General features: G+C 38.7%; 1 protein-coding gene across 1 annotated transcript in view; it reads right to left on the bottom strand.

Annotated features, from left to right (window-relative positions):
• The window catches only part of Smchd1 (structural maintenance of chromosomes flexible hinge domain containing 1), a 112,769-nt gene that overhangs the window by 75,861 nt on the left and 20,072 nt on the right, over positions 1 to 16,836 (bottom strand). The window contains exons 6-11 of the mRNA XM_028762219.1: positions 15,009 to 15,123; positions 14,788 to 14,907; positions 9,826 to 9,992; positions 7,737 to 7,827; positions 6,956 to 7,166; positions 3,923 to 4,043 (exon numbers count right to left, since the gene is read on the bottom strand). Coding sequence (XP_028618052.1) covers positions 3,923 to 4,043; positions 6,956 to 7,166; positions 7,737 to 7,827; positions 9,826 to 9,992; positions 14,788 to 14,907; positions 15,009 to 15,123 — 825 coding nt within the window. The remainder of the gene's footprint in view (positions 1 to 3,922; positions 4,044 to 6,955; positions 7,167 to 7,736; positions 7,828 to 9,825; positions 9,993 to 14,787; positions 14,908 to 15,008; positions 15,124 to 16,836) is intronic.

Here is a 16,836-nt window from a genome sequence, read left to right as displayed (position 1 = left end):
ACCAGCAGAGATAGAGAAGGACATTACATATTCAAAGGAAAAATTTACCAAGAAGACATCCCACTTCTGAACATCTGTACACCAACCATGAGAGCATCCAAAGTAATTAACACAAAACACTACTACAGCCACACACTGACCCTTACACACTGAGAGTGAGAGACTTCAATACCCAACGCTCACCAAGAGACAGGTCAGCCAAGCAAAAACTAAACAGAGAAATACTGGAGCTAACTGATGCCATAAACCAAACGGACCTAACAGATATTTATAGAACATTTTTTTCACCCAAACACAAAAGAATATACCTTCTTCTCTGCCCACCCCCAATGGAATGTTCTCCAAAACAGACCACACAACTTGGACATAAGCAAGTCTCAAAAGATACAAGAATACTAATGTAAAATCAGGTACCCTATAAGACTACCACGGATTTAAAACTGGGTATCAACAATAGAAACGACACAAAGTTTACAAACTCATGCCAACTGAATAACTCATTACTGAATGAAAAATGAGTCAAAACAGAAATTAAGAAGGAAGTTTTAAAAGTTTTAAAATTGAAAGAAAATGAAAACACAATTTACCCAGGCCTCTGGTATATAATGAAGATAATTCTAACAGGCAAGTTAGCATTAAGTGACTAGGTTAAAAAAAAAATAGAGATCTCATACTATTAACTTAACAGTATTTCAGAAATCTCTAGAACAAAAAAGAAGAAATCATAACCCAAAATGATTAGACACCAAGAACTATTAAAATCAAGGCTAAAATCAATAGAACATAAACAAAAATCCAGAGATTCGATGCAACAGTGGGTTTTCTGAGAAAATCAGTAAGATTGACAAACCCTTATCTAAATTAATTAAAAGACAGAAAGAGAACATCCAAATTAACAAAATTAGAAATGAAAATGGGGGCAAAAAAAAAATAGACCATGCAGGAAATCCAGAGAGAATAAGGACATATTCAAAACCTACATTCCACAAAACTGGAAAATCTAAAAGAAATGGATAATTTTCTCGATAGGTGCCACTTTCAAAAGTTAAACCAAGATCAGATAAACAATTTGAATAGATCTATAAGCCCCAGAGAAATAGAAGCAGCCATTAAAAGTCTCCCAATCAAAACAATTCTACAGCAAATGGTTTTAGGACAGAATTCTACCAGACTTTCAAAGAAGAGTCAATGCCAATACTCCTAACAGTATTCCACAAAATAGAAACAGGAGGACCGTTATCAGGTTCATTTTATGGGCCAGTTACCCTGATACCCAAAGCACATACTAAACACAGAGAATTACGACCAATTTCCCTTGTGAGTATCGATGCAAAAATACTCAACAAAATACCAGCAAACCAAATCCAAGAACATATCCAAAAGATCACCCACCATGATCAAGTAGGCTTCATTCCAGAGATGCAGGGATGGTTTAACATAGGAAAATCAATAAAAGTAATCTAACTTAAAAATAAACTGGAAGAAAAAAAAAGCCTGTGACAAAATCCAAGACCCCTTCATGATAAAAGTAGACAGATTAGGGATTCAAGGGACATGCCTAAACATAATAAAGGCAGTTTACAACAAACCCACAGCCAACATCAATTTAAATGAAGAGAAACCCAGAGCAATTCTACTAAACTCAGGAACAAGACAAGGTTGTCCACTCTACTCTACCCATTAAATATAATACTTGAATCGTAGCTAGAGCGATGAGACAAATCAAGGAAATCGATGGTAAACAAACTGAAAAGGAGAAAGTCAACATCTTTATTTGCAGAGGATATAATAATAATACATGTAAGTGACTTGAAAATTTCCACAGGGGAACTCACAGAGCTGGTAAACACTTTTAGCAATATAGCTGGTAGAAAATTAACTCAAAAAAAAATCAGTAGCCTTCTATATACAAATCACAAAGGGACTAAGAAAGAAATCAGGGAAACACCACCTTTCAGAATAGACACAAACAATATAAAATTTATCTTGAGGTATCTCTAATCAAACACGTGAAATACTTGTATGACGAAAATTTGAAGACATTTAAGAAACTGGCAAATGTAACAGGGGATGAAAAGATAGTTTTAAAAAAAAAAACATGGCCATCCTACCAAGAACAATCTACAGTTTCAGTGTAATCCCCATCAAAACTCCAACACAATTTTTCACAGATTTTGAAAGAACAATTTTCAGCTTTCATCTAGAAACATAAAATTCCCAGCATAGCTTAAACAATCCTAGATAATAAAAGAACTGCTGGAGGGATCACCATCCCTTATTTAAACCTGTACTATAGAGCTACAGAGTTCAACAACGACAACGACAACATGGTATTGGCATAAACACAGGCACATTGATAAAGGGAATCAAACTGATGACTCAAACACCAGTCCACACACCTAGGGACACCTAAGTTTTGACAAAAGAAATAAAAAATACACACTGGAAAAAAAACAGCATCTTCAATAAACAATGGTGGCAAAACTGGATATTTGTGACGAAAAAAATCCAAATACATCCATCCTTATCACCCTGTATAACTCAACTCTGAAGAAACCAAAGACCTCAACTTAACAGATTCCTTGGATATGGCAGGAGAGAAAGTATGAGACAGTCTTGAACTCACTGGCAGAGCAAAAGATTTTCTGAACAGAACAGCATTAACACAGGCATTAAGAACAACAATCAATAAACAGAAACTCATGAAATTCAACTCTGTATGGCAACAGACATTTGACCAAGTGGCACCCTACAGAATAAGATTTTTACCAACTATGTATCCAATAAAGGGGATAATATCTAAAATAGATAAAGAACTAAGATCAATAAAATGAATGACGGCTCATGCTGGCGAGGAGGTAGGATAAGGAGAATTCATCCCATTGCTGGTGTGGGTACAGATTTGTACAGCCACTATGGAAATCAGTGTGGTAGTTCCTCAGGAACCTAGAAATCAATCTACCTCAAGTTCCATCTATATCACTCTTGGGCACTTGCCCTAAGAATTCTACATCCTCCTACAGAAACACTTGCTCAGCCATGTTCACTGCTGCTCATAATAGCCAGAACTGGAAACAGCCTAGATATCTTTCAACAGATAAAATGGATGAAGAAAACGTGGTAATATTCTATTTACACAATAGAATATTATTGGAGGGGAGGGATAGAAAGAAAGAAGGGGGGCAGAAGGAAGAAATAATAAAATTTGCAAGTAAATAGATTTAGAAAAAGAGCCATGCTTAGTTAGGAAACCCAGACCCAAAAAAAAAATGGTATGTATTCTCTTATATGTTGATGTTAGCTATTGAGTCTTAAATAGCCCAGCTACAGTCTGCATAACCATAGAGGTTAGGTATACATTAAGTGACTGGTGTGGGTAGGGGGAGTGCTTCTCTAGGAAGGAGAAATAGACAGTTATGGGTGGATACGAGTGGGGGGACTTAGGACAGTAAGATTAAATGTCTTTCACCCATGCAGGCTCTATACATGCTGCCTCAGTCTCTGTGAGTTCTCATGTCTGTCAATCCTGCTGTGTCTAGAAGGCTTGGTGTCTTCCATCCCTGCTATCTTATAATCTTTCTACCTCCTCTCCTAAGCCCTGAAGGGAAGGATTTGATCATTTCACTTTATAGATTTCTTTTATAAATGTGTATGTTTTAAGATGCTTTTACTGTAAGAAGGTTCCATATGACCCTTTAAATGGCTCTTAGCTTTAGCTGTCTCTCCTGTATTTCCTCCCTTAATCCCTGTTTGCTTTTGAATGAGCGAGCAGGAAAAGGTGCGACTCAGGGAGGTAGGATGGACCTCAGAGGAGCTGGGGAAGGGGAAAGTGTAATCAGAATATAATGTAAGAAAAAAATCTATTTTCAATTAAAAAAAAATCAGGTCACAAAAGATGTAGTCGAAAACAATGAAAACTTACTCTTCAACTGACGTATATGGTATTAACCGTCCATTCCAAAAACATTCAAAAATAGGCCTTTTCCCTCTTGCTGCTTTCTCGGGTATGAAACAATCGTCGTCGTCATCTTCATCTCTTAACTCTACAGCAAAAGTTAAGCGGAACATTTCACTGCTATACACCAGGAACAACTTTAACTACTTTGGAATCAATTTCTGTAAGGGTATATTAAAGTTGCCTCAGAGAAATGCAGCCTATAGTCCTTCAAACTGCATCGGAAAATATTGTTAGGTAAAAAGACAGACAGATTTCTAAGAGTTCACAGTTAATACAAATGATTATCTACACACAATATAATATGAAGAAGGACTAGCACACTAGCTGACAGGACTAGGATCTTTAAAATTCTCTCTCTCTCTCTCTCTCTCTCTCTCTCTCTCTCTCTCTCTCTCTCTCTCTCTCTCTCTCTCTCTTCCTTCCCTTTCCTTTTTTCCTTTCCTTTCCTTTCTATTTTCCTTTTTCCCAGACAGGGTTTCTCTGTGTAGCCCCGGCTGTCCTGAAACTCACTCTGTACATCAGGCTGACCTCAAATTCAGAGATTCACCTGCCTCTGCCTCCTGAGTGCTGGGATTAAAAGAGTGAGACAGCTTTTAAATATATTTCTAAAAATTAAAAAAAAAGTTATACATCCAAAAAGACTTTTTTTTCTATAGTGAACTCCGTCTTCTCCACAAATAGGCTCTTGAAATCTGTAACTGAAACACAATTTCCACAATTCTACTAAAACTATCAACACTCATGTGAAAATCATCAAGAAATTTACAATGTCAAGTAGCAACAAATTCATCTATTTTGGACAAATGAGCTAAGAGTACTCAATTTAACTTTATAAAAACTATAACATCTCCAAATCCAGATAGGCAGAAAATGACACACTATCATGTATTAAAAGCAAATTAGTACAATCATCAATGCCATTGTGCTTTTAGCAACACATTCTTAAATACCCGGATAAATTGAGCATTTGCTCCTGATGTATTAACACATACTGGCATAAGTCCTCTACCTAAATTAACAGAGCCTTCCTTCTCTTCCCAAAAAGCCCTCGTGAGAAAGCTTCAGTCTATTTATACGTAACATGTCATTCTAGTCTGAAAAGAATTTCTCTGAGCGTCATCATCATCATTTGAAGAATTATATCACTCTGTCTAGAAGATTTAAATAAAAATTAGAAATAGCAAATATGGTAGGGACCAGAGACCCATGGGACACAGCAGCGCTGGCTGGCTGGCTGGTTGGCTGACTGACAGCAGAGGCCCACAGGACAGAGCAGCACTGACTAACAGCAGAGACCCACCAGAGACAGCAGCACTGACTGACTGACAGCAGAGGCCCACCAGAGACAGCAGCACTGACTGACTGACAGCAGAGGCCCACAGGAGACAGCAGCACTGATTGACTGATTGACTGACTGACTGACTGACTGACTGACTGACTGACTGACTGTGAAGACCCACAGGAGACAGCAGCACTGATGGACTGATTGACTGACCGACTGACTGACTGACTGACTGACTGACTGACTGACTGTGAAGACCCACAGGAGACAGCAGCACTGACTGACAGCAGAGGCCCACAGGAGACAGTAGCACTGACTGACTGACTGACTAACTGACAGCAGTGGCCCACAGGAGACAGCAGCACTGACTGACAGCAGAGGCCCACAGGAGACAGAAGCACTGACTGACTGACAGCGGAGACCCACAGGAGACAGTAGCACTGACTGACTGACTGACTGACTGACAACAGAGGCCCACCATAGACAGTAGGACTGACTGACAGCTACTCTTGTACTGACACCCTCATGAAAGCATGCCTGCACTATTCCAACACCTGGCCTTAGTTTCTCCCCATTCCCTACTTTTGAAGACAGAGTCTTGCCATATAGTCCATGCTGGCCACGAACACTCCTCCCATTTCAGCCTCACAAGTGTTGGATTAAGGACTATAACACCACATCTGGCTTCATTTTCTTATTTAATCCTCATGACATCACTGAAACAAACCAATTTATTTTACATATGGCAACACCAACACAGGGAGTGGTTTGCCTAAAACAACAAAACCAAGAGTGACAAAGATAGGACTTGGGTCAGAAAACTAGGGACAACTAAAGAATCCGAGAAGTTTTAATACTGTTAATTCATAAATTCATTGCAAGTGAGGCATTATTGTACACTCCTGACATTGCGACACAGAGGAAGGGAGGCATTGCTGCACATGCCTGTAACTGCAACACAGAAGGTTAACAGGATCCTTGCTGAGCTGAGGCCAGACTCTATCAAAAATAAATATTTTTCAACTCGATCATCAATAAACTAACTGTATACTGTTTGTGTTGCTTTAAGTAAATGAACACTGTATGGAAAATATTAAGGTGAATACCTATCTTACACTGAGCACACTCAGAAAACAGACATATCACATATAGAATTATTTACATACATACAAGCAAAGAAACGTAACAAAATCCTACAGGATCTTTCAAAGAACCTTAAAGCATGAAAAGCCTCATAAAAGTAAGATAAAATTGAAGTATAATTTAAAAAACGAGTAGATATGATTGTATAAAATATGAAAATTTAATACACATAAAAGAAAGACACTGTAGAGAATACAAACAGGAATATCATGCACACACATAAAAATTGAGCTCAGTAAGAGATTAAAAGAAAAATTCTGAAAGTCAAGTGTTTCATTTTTTAACCTGGAAATGAATATAAACAAAAATTAAATGTTTATATAAATATATGAAACTGTTAAAAGATAAAGTAAAACAAGTATATGAATTAAACATACATAATTCATAAATTTATTTTAAAACAAAAACCAAAAGACTATCAGGAGTTATAAAAGTTACAAACACTAAACCACGTTAAACAGAAAAAGCTGTCTAACTTTATCTAGTCCTACTAGCTCAACTAGGAGTCATTCAGAGAATACTATCCAAAATCACACCATGATATTTTCAGCTAACAGATCAGATTAACATACTTGATGGGAAGGATGGATCATCAGGATACGTCTCTCTGTCATATAAGAAGGGATGATACCGGATAACCCCTTCCACCACACCGTCTCCTTCAACATGAGCCTTGAACTCAAAACTATCAGACGCTGTGTTTATATACAACGTCTGCATGTCATCTTGTATCTCCCTTAGGTTGACAATCTTAGGTGTCTTTCCTTTTTCAAACAAAGAAATCTAAAATAAAAATAAAGTAAAAATAATTAAATTCTATGGCCACTTTACTGTTCCCAACCAAAATCCACCTTGCTTTGTAAAGTAGTCATCTAGTTAAGAGATACACGTATCTGCATAAGATATACATATTTGCATGTGGGTTAGGAGCTCTAAGGAGCAGTTCAGTAAAGACTATTCAATTGTAAAACAGAGGGAGTAATCAGAACTGAGGGGCACACTAGTCATGAGCGTATTTAAGTTTTCTTGTTAGAAGTGCAAAGGAGGACGTTTTACGTGAGATTCCTCTGTGTGTTTGGATAAGGACAAGCAGAACCCAGTTCTAAAAGGCTCTGTGCTTTTAAGTCTTACCACCACCACAAGACTGCCATGAACAAACACACTGTCATAAACAGATGCGTCCCCCTTGCTCCTCGCTTTCAAAAGCACTGTGCTCAATCACAGTTCTTATCTCTACGGAAGAGTGAACAGAGGGAAAGCCAAGGGCTGTTTACCAAAACGTTAAGAAAATAAAATAAAACAAAGACAAAGAAAACATCATTTGAGGTAGTACTTGTAACGTCCTTGTCTTACTTCAATATCAATGTTGTTGAAAGGTCCACTGTCTTTTGCTGTACTTATTTCATTTCCTTTTGGTCCATGAATATAGTAATGATAAATATGCCTAAAATGGAGAATAACATTATTCTTTACTAACGTGACACTATAGCTTACATAATCTCCCACCAAAAACCTGTTATGTTTCCATCATTGAAGACACTCACTTGTCCAGCACCTCATCCCTGGGGATGGAGCACTAGGCTCTCACGCATGCCACAGGTGGCCACCTCCCACTGAGCTACACAGCTAGCCATGCACTCCCAGAATTTCTTTTAAAAACAGTATTCCGATGGTAAAATAAACTCTAAAATCAAGTATTACATTTCGATTTATAGATTCGGATACACAATTTGTCTAGGCCACAGAGTTAGAGCTGGGGGATTCAGATACACAGTCTGTCTAGGCCACAGAGTTAGAGCTGGGTAAACTCAGCTTTATTTAGCCCAGTCTTTTCCACCTTCCAAAGCCATATCTACATTCTACTTCAAAAATAATGTACTGAATACATTAAAAAGAAGAAGAAGAAGAGGAAGAGGAAGAGGAAGAGGAAGAGGAAGAGGAAGAGGAAGAAGAAGAAGAAGAAGAAGAAGAAGTAGTAGTAGTAGTAAGAGTCTCTAACTCTGTGTGTTAAGGTTATTCTAGAAAGTACTCAAAGACTCTGGGAGCACAGAGATGTACACCGTTAGCAATCTTCAAGTAGAGGGGTTACTCTATAAGTTATGGTTTCTCAACTTGGGCACGAAAATTATACCAACATTTCAAAATAAAATTTAATAAATTCAACAAAATTCCATTAAAAGTCGCCAGGAATCTTTGTTAGCTTATTTTTTAAATAAAGGTTAAACAAAATAACATTTTGTTTAAGACAATAAAATATTTCTCTAATTATTCTTCAAGTAGTGATTTATGGAATTCCTTCTCATAAATTAAAACAAACAAACAAACAAACAAACAAACACAAAAACCTAGGTTTGTAGGGATTGGTAGTATACACTTGTAGACCCAGCACTTACAGACAGAGGCAGGAGGACTGCAAGTTCCAGGTCAGCCTGAGATACAGTGAGAGTCTATCTCTAAAGAGAGAGGGAAAGGGAAGGTGGGACGAGGGTGGGCAGCAGAGAGAACAGTAATACTTAGCATCCTAGCCGCTCCTGAAAATACTACCATAAAGAAAAATGGTTCTCCTAAGAGTCAATTGTTTTTATATAAAAAACAAAAACGTATATTCTGTTCATATGTATATGTATACAGACTTAAGTATAAACAGCCTTTGAAGTAAATATGATGATTTTTAAATATGAATTTTGTGAAGATATACCCATTTGAAAAGACACCATCTGACAGACTAATAAAAAAAACTATGTAAACAATCTAGTGAGAGTAAATACCATTTAGAGACACAAGAGAAACTTAAGCAAACTGATTTGGTCAATGTGATATAAACCATCAGAGGTTTATTAGAATAACAATGATACTTTAGTATTTCGTATTACTTATCATTAACATGGTACATTTGAAGGAATGCCTGTGCATTACTTATTTCAATGGGCTCAATGTGTTCTCTGTAGGAACACAGTAGATATTCCTGTAGACACTGAAGATAACAGGCAGGAATCCTAAGATTACAGTGGGGAAACTGCAGCCACAGGACAGAAGCACCAAGTGTGACCGGAGGGTGGCGGCGGAGCTCAACCAAGTCTCAAGCTGTTCTGTTCGATGTAGCAGGCGTCAAAAACCTTGTGCTTCAATTAATGCTGAATACATGAGGTAATCTATTTTAATTTTTTGAATGAGCAGATGAATAACTGTTTAAAAATCAACATCAGAATAGTGTGGAATGTACCAACGCAAAGAAAACTGAATGAAAAGATACCAAAGAGACTTCAATCTCTCTCTCTGTTTTCTGTCTTTACAAAGTAGAGGGCAAAAGGTAAACCATAACGGAAGAGGAGAATGGGAGGAGTTCCAGGCCAGCTGGGATGTACAGCAAGACCCTGTCTCCAGGGGAAAAAAGAGAAAGAAAAAAAGGAAGCAGGAACATTTCTTGAACCAAATTACTTACGCTAACTGTCGCGTCCAAAGATGAAAATAATTTTTCAAGTACGGTATGTGTTCTGGTTGCACCCCTGTAATAACCACGGCAGTAAAGCTATCTTTCTCTTTCTCTTCTACAATAAGGTTGTGTAGGAATCTTTCATCATCATTTGTAATGTGAACAGAATCAGCTGGCTAAAAGAGTGAACAGAAACACAACAGATTAGGTAACCTATAATTATAACTATATTTAAGGGTTAAAGTGATTCAAAAACCTTATTTTTATCATTTCAAAATATTTTAATGCTGGGTATGGTAGCGCATGCCTCCGATCCAGGACTAGGGAGAGGCAAGAGCAGGCTGATCTCTGAATTTGAATCCATTCTAGGCTACCGAGAGAGCTCCAGGCCAGTTAAGTTGGGATTGGTAGTCTGGGCTGATGGAGAAGCAACAGCACTCCAGAAGCTTGTTATGAACAGCTCAACAGGGAGAGGATGTTACTTCATACAGCTGGACAGAAAGATGGTGTATTATATATGCGGAACAAGGAAGCAGACAACTGGCAGGAACAGTCTCTGCAAAGAAGTCTCTGTAGGGCGTAGTCTTCAGGCCGTGGATATCAGAAGGAGGGAGCTACAATGGGCATTCTTTGCAAACACTATCAACATTTCCACTCAGATCAGGAAGGAATGGAGACCATGAACCTAAAGGGAAGGCCCTGCCATTTTCCCACAGGACTGAGGCTTTGGTCTTCAACTCGGCCAGCTCACATCAACAACACACACCCGTTCAAGACTTAATTTGCTCCTTACAAAGAGGACCTCCAATCCACCTACATTCTGAAAATCAGTAGCAAGGAGGGAAGAGTTGGACAGAAATAGCTGAAAAGAATTGTTCAAAGGGGGCTACAGAGATAATATCTGAGGAAGAGAGCGCAGTTCTCAGTTCCCAGCACCCACAAACAGGTATCTTATGGTTAACCACCTACAACTCCAGTTCCAGGGGACCAGATGACTGTGGTCTCCATATGCAGCTGCATGTCAACGCACAAGCACAGCCCCTCTCCAGTCCTTTTGTAATTTAATTTACAAAAATATAAATTAAAAAAAGAATTCTTAAAAAAAAATAGAGAAAGAGAGAGAAGAAACTAGTACCACTGACACCCAAACACGTTTGCTTAGATGAAGAAGCTCTGTGATCCATCCTTAGCACTGGAGGAAAAACAACAAAGAACAGTGCCATTGTCGATTTCACAGAATCCCATGAGCAGGTCAGCCAGGCACACCTTCAAGGAACTACCTTGATGAAGGTTAGCCTCTGGGAATGTCTGTGAGGATTATCTTGATTAGGTTAGTTACTGTTAGGAGCCCCAGTGGTCCCAAACTCATCTGTAAGGAAGAGAGCTAAGCATATATGACAGTCTGGACTGAGGATGCAGTGTGGCAGGCTGCCTCACACTCTCGTCCGGCAATGACCTCCACCACTGCATGAACGTAAGTCTAGAATGGTTAGCAAAAACAAACAACTCCTGGTTAAGTTGCTTTTGTTGGCATACTGTATTACAGCAACAGAAAAGGCAGCCAACTAAACAGCAGCCAATCTAAGTATCCTGTCTGTAGTTCTAACACTCTAGAGACGGAGGCAGGAGGATTACTAAGTTAGAGAGCAGCTAAGGCTGTATAATGAGCACCAGACGAGCCTAAACTAACACATGAGGCCCTGGCTCAGGCACAAGCAAAAGGCAAGCATATGAGCAGTCGCTGTTGCTCTCTATTGCTGTGAAGGGACAACATGACCACAGCAACTTAGAAAAGAAGAATCTAGGTTGGTGGTGTAGGGATTATGGTTCCAGAGATTAGCTGAGTCCATGATCACCATGATGGGGAACAAGGCAGCACCAAGGCAGGCATGACACTGAGAAGTAGCTGAGAGCTTACATCTGATCCACAACCATGAAGCAATGGGAGAGCTAACTGGGCTTTTTAAATCTCAAAGCCCACCCTCAATGACACACCTCCTCCAACAAGGCCACACCTCCTAATCCTTCCTAAACAGTTTCACCAACTGAGGATCAAGTATTCAAACAGATGAGCCTAGGAGGACCCCTCTAACTCAAACCACTACACCCCACTCCCAGACCCCACAGCTTACTGCCACATCATAATGCAAAATTAATTTAGTTAGATTTCAGATGTCTCCACAGTCTCTACACAGTTTAAAAGTTCAAAGTCTCTTCTGAGACTCGAGAAAATTTCTTAATGGTAAGCCCCTATAAAATAAAAAAGCAAATTACATATTTCTAGCATAAAATGGCACAGAAAGTACATTACCATTCCAAAAGGGAGGAAAGAGAGCATAATGAAGAAATACTGGACAAAAGTAAGAATGAAACCCAGTAGGTCTAACTCCAAACCCTGTAGCCCCACGTCTGATGTCAAGAGCTTAGCCTGGTTCTGTCCTTCCAGCTTTGCTGGCTGCAACACACTGCCCTCTCGAGCTGGTTCCACTGCCAATGCAGCTCTCACTGGCAGGCAGCCCAGGATCTGGCATCATCCTGGGGCATCCAGTGCACCCCAGGATTCACTTTCACAGATCCATGGCACGGCATCTCCAAGCCTTCATGCGAAAACTCCCCTGCCACATGCCTGGTCTCAGTAGCTTCCTTTCCTTTAATGGCACAGGAAGACTCCATACCTCTTCACTCTGTATTTTACAAGACTTTAAAGCCAGAACTATGTGGCAGGTGCTGCCAAATTAAGCTGCCTGCTAAGGATAGAACTGGTCCCCTCTTTGAATTACATTTGTGTAAGTTTTGTTGTTTTTGTTGGTAGGATCAGATAATTCCATGGGCCTTTTCCTTTCACAAATTGCAAGTAGAGCTAGAAAGAGTCTCACCCTAAAGGCACTGCTCCCTTTATTACGCTGCTCCTTATCGATCAGCACAAACCAGGGGCCCAGCATTAACATTCCCTAGCGCTGTTTTTCCCCCTACATACTCTGCATTACTATTGACCTACAAAGGAGAGATGACTAACAAGTACAAGACAGCCAATATTAGGCTGCAAGGAAATTAGTCCCAAACACTTCCATTTAGCCACAGGCAGGTTCTTAGGACAGGAGCAAAAAGTAGCCATTTTCCTTGTCAAAATATCATAAGAATGGTCTCTGGCCCAATTGCTAATATTGTCGCCCACACTCTAACATCTCTTGAGCTGGGCTTTCTCTCAGCAATACTGATTTCCAAGCTCAGACTAGCATTGTCCTTTAGGCACTGTTTACAGCATCCACTTGCTTTACTTGGTCCAAAGTCCTAAAGACTACCACATTTCACAAACAAACAAACCACAGCACAGTGAGGCCTGCCATAGAAACACTACAATCTCAGGTACCAACTTCTGTCTTGGTTATGATTTTATTTATTGCTGCGATAAAACACCATAATGGTGGCAATTTATGAAAGAAAGTATTTAACTGGGGCCCATGTCTTTGAAGGTGGTAAGGTCCATGACCATCATCACGGGGGCATTGGGCAGGCAGGCAGGCGTGGTGCTGGTGCAGGAGCAGAGAGCTTCCGTCTCAATCCACAAGTACCAGGCAGAAACAGCTTGACTGGGATTGGTGTGGGCTTTTGAAAACTCCTTCCCAACCCTCAGTGGCATACCTCCTCCAATAAAGATACACATCCTAATCCTTTTCCAAACAGTTCTACCAATTGGAGGCCAAATATTAAAAAATATGAGTCTATGGAGGCCACAAACAAAAAACATAAAAATACGAAATTGATCGGGTAAGTATGTCAATGAAAAGTCATTGAAAGTATATAATTTATGAGTCTCATTTCTTAAACCAAAAAAATCATAAACATGTTTAAAGTTCAAATTGTCACAGTTATTCAAATTCTAACAATCTGTAGAAGAAAAAAAAATCTGTAATTTGGGGAAAATGTTCCACAAAGATAACCCAGCAGTGTATAGAAATCTTCCAGACAGATAAAATGACAGTACAACCTTCAATAGAAATCTCATGAAGCGATTTACACACCCTCTTCTGGTTTCAGGGGTACCAGGTACACAGGTAGTGTATACACATAATTTCAGACAAAACACTCATACGCATAATCTTTTTAAAATGTGTCGTATACAAAAAAGCATTTTCTAAAATGAATACTCAAGATGTTGAGTAGGAAATGTTAGTGTCAATGCTCTAAGTATATATATTTTTAAAACACTGAACTGTAAAAAAGTCCAGCAAACTGTTTTCAGTGCTATTCTCGGGCACTGGGGTATTTTATTGTTCTCCTATAGCATTAGACACAATGTATTTTCAAGTAAGGAAGACATTTTAACACTGCTACTTGTGTGTTAAAGACTCGTTTTTACTCTGTGTAGATGTATATATGAAGGGATATGTGCAAGTGTGAGGACATGGCTGTGACAAAAACTCACTCCTCTAAGTTCCGACTTCCTGAAATGACATTATCCCTGGTTTCTATTATTACCTCATAACAAAGACTTTAAAATTGATGTTCTGAGCCAGAGAGACAGCACGTGGGTAAGGCACTCGACACCAACCTGAGTTCAGTCCCTGGGACCCTCTCCTTCAGGTTGTTGTCCTCTGACCACTACATGTATACTGGCACATACACATACACCCCACATAACATAAGTGAATAAAATGTCAAAAAAAATTTGAACACAAATCCAAACCAAGGTCTGCAACTTTTTAAGTAACTTACATATATAAAGTTTCCTAGGTTAACTTATGTGAAAAGTTTTAGCTTAAAAAAAAAAAAAAGAAAAGAAAAATACATAAATGATCATTTTGCTACTTATATAACTAAAGGAAAATATGAAAATAGAACATTTTGAAAATCTCTTACCTTCAGGTTTTTAAAACACTGACATCTCAGTAGTAAGTCAGAAAATTACCCTGTCTTATCATGTGGCAAAAAGAATAAATGTGTAATTTTGAGCTATAAAATGTACTGTACCTTTCTGTTTCTAATATATCCACTATATATTGCCTCTTTATTTTTTTCCTTCTTCTCAAAATCTTCTTTAGAAAGCACAAGCTCATGAACATCCTTGGAGTCTATAGGTTTGCTTATCATCTGTCAAACAATTTAAAAAGTACATTAATTCCTAACAGTTAAGTTTGTCAATCCTAAAACATTTTGATCAGTTTTCACTATCAGGGAAATTTTTCACTTACTCTGGCTGATTGCCCAACAAAGAAAACAGCCTGTTTGCCTCCAACACCAAAATAGGAAATATCACTGTTCAAACTGCGTGGTACTGGTACTGGCCGGACATATCCTGAGTGATCACTGGAAGAAAACACTGTCTCAGTTATAGTGCTTTAAAACAATCTACTTGAAGGATAGAGGGAGAAGGGGGCTAACTTTGAGAGCAGCATGGGATATACAGTAAAACTCTATCTCAAAACTACCCACCCACTAAAAACTCCTACCAAAATCATCAAATGTATTCCAGGGCTAGGGATGTAATTCAAGGGTAGAGCATTTGCCTAGCATCTGCAAAGCCTGCATGTGGTACAAAACATACATGCAGATAAAGATACATAAAATAAAGTTTTTTTTTAAAAAAAAAATCATAGTAGATAATGTCACAGAAGAAATTACAAGACAAAAATTTAAACAACTATATTTAGATGTTGAAAACACAGAAACCATAACTATAAAGTATAAGAGTATTTCACCAAATGTATCAGTAAAAAATCAGTGGTAGTAAAATAATTTTTATTATCTAGAATTTGCATTTGGAAAGAATAACAAAATGAAAAAGTCACATGAGTCGATGGGTCATGAACAGACTGGAGTTGGCAGAAGAATGAACCCATAAACTTAAGGACAAGCTGAGCTTAGTCTGAAGAACCAAACAGCTTAGTGGTACAGAACCCGCCTACTATGTATGAAGCTACCAAAAAAAAAAAAAAAAAAAGTTAAGGAAAATGTGCACAAGGCATTTGAGGTCTATAGGATCATCACTGCACCTAAACATAAGGAACTGCAAAAGAATACAGAAAAAAGTATTTGGAGAAATAATGGGCTACATTTTCCAAATAGAAGGAGAATTCTTGCACACATTTAAAATTTTTAATTAATTCCAAAGAGGATGAAATTATAAAGATTCACAGCTAGACACATCAGAGTTCAACTATTTAAGGTCAGAAAGAAGAAGCCGAGCTAGTGGTACATGCTTGCAGTCCTGGAATGTGAGAGGCAGCAGCTGGTGAACCTCACGAGTTCAAAATCATCCAGGTCAGCTGGAGCTACAAAGTGAGACTCCTCCTCAAAGACAAGACCGGGAAGGAAGGAAACATTCCTGTGCTCTAGAAATGTTTAAGCCAAACTAGACTACTATAAACCAAGGTGCTGATCACAATACCTAGAAAAATTAAAAGCTGAAATGGACCTTTACCACCTGTTAAAGATGTATTAGTGGGACTGGAGAGACGGTTCAGCAGTTAAGAGCACTTGGTGCTCCTGAGAACATTGGATATCATTCTCCAGCACCCTCGTCAGGTGGCTCACAACCATCTGTAACTCCGGCCACAAAGGATATGACACCCTCTTTTGCCCTTAGTGGGCACTTAAACACACATACACAAACACACATGCTGGTGTGCATGCATAAAAAAATAACTGGAATTACATGTAAAATGCCTTCTTTCCTGAAGACAGTCTCAACTCAAACACACGGTTACAACAGCTAGGCTCTGTCACCTTACATTTTCTCCACAGTTCTAATCAATAATTTAAAATGTTTATAAGTAAGTTTTTTGTGATTACATTTCTTAATAGAGCAAATATAGAGCGAGAGGTGTTCTCTTCCATGAGCCTTCCTTTTCCGTAGCCTGTCTCTTACAACATCACCCTTGTGTCAAGTTGAAACTGAACGGCGAGCAGAGAAGTACCCAGTGATTTATCCTATGTCAGTGGATGCCAAGGTTAAAGGATGACACGTGATGATGTCGCAGAAACCGGAGACACTGTGAGGATGCAGTAGCTGTAATTATT

The sequence above is a fragment of the Grammomys surdaster genome, unplaced genomic scaffold (genome assembly GCF_004785775.1).
Source record: "Grammomys surdaster isolate TR1022 unplaced genomic scaffold, NIH_TR_1.0 132, whole genome shotgun sequence".
NCBI classification, from domain to species: Eukaryota; Metazoa; Chordata; class Mammalia; order Rodentia; family Muridae; genus Grammomys; species Grammomys surdaster.
This window is presented reverse-complemented; position numbering and strand designations above follow the sequence as displayed.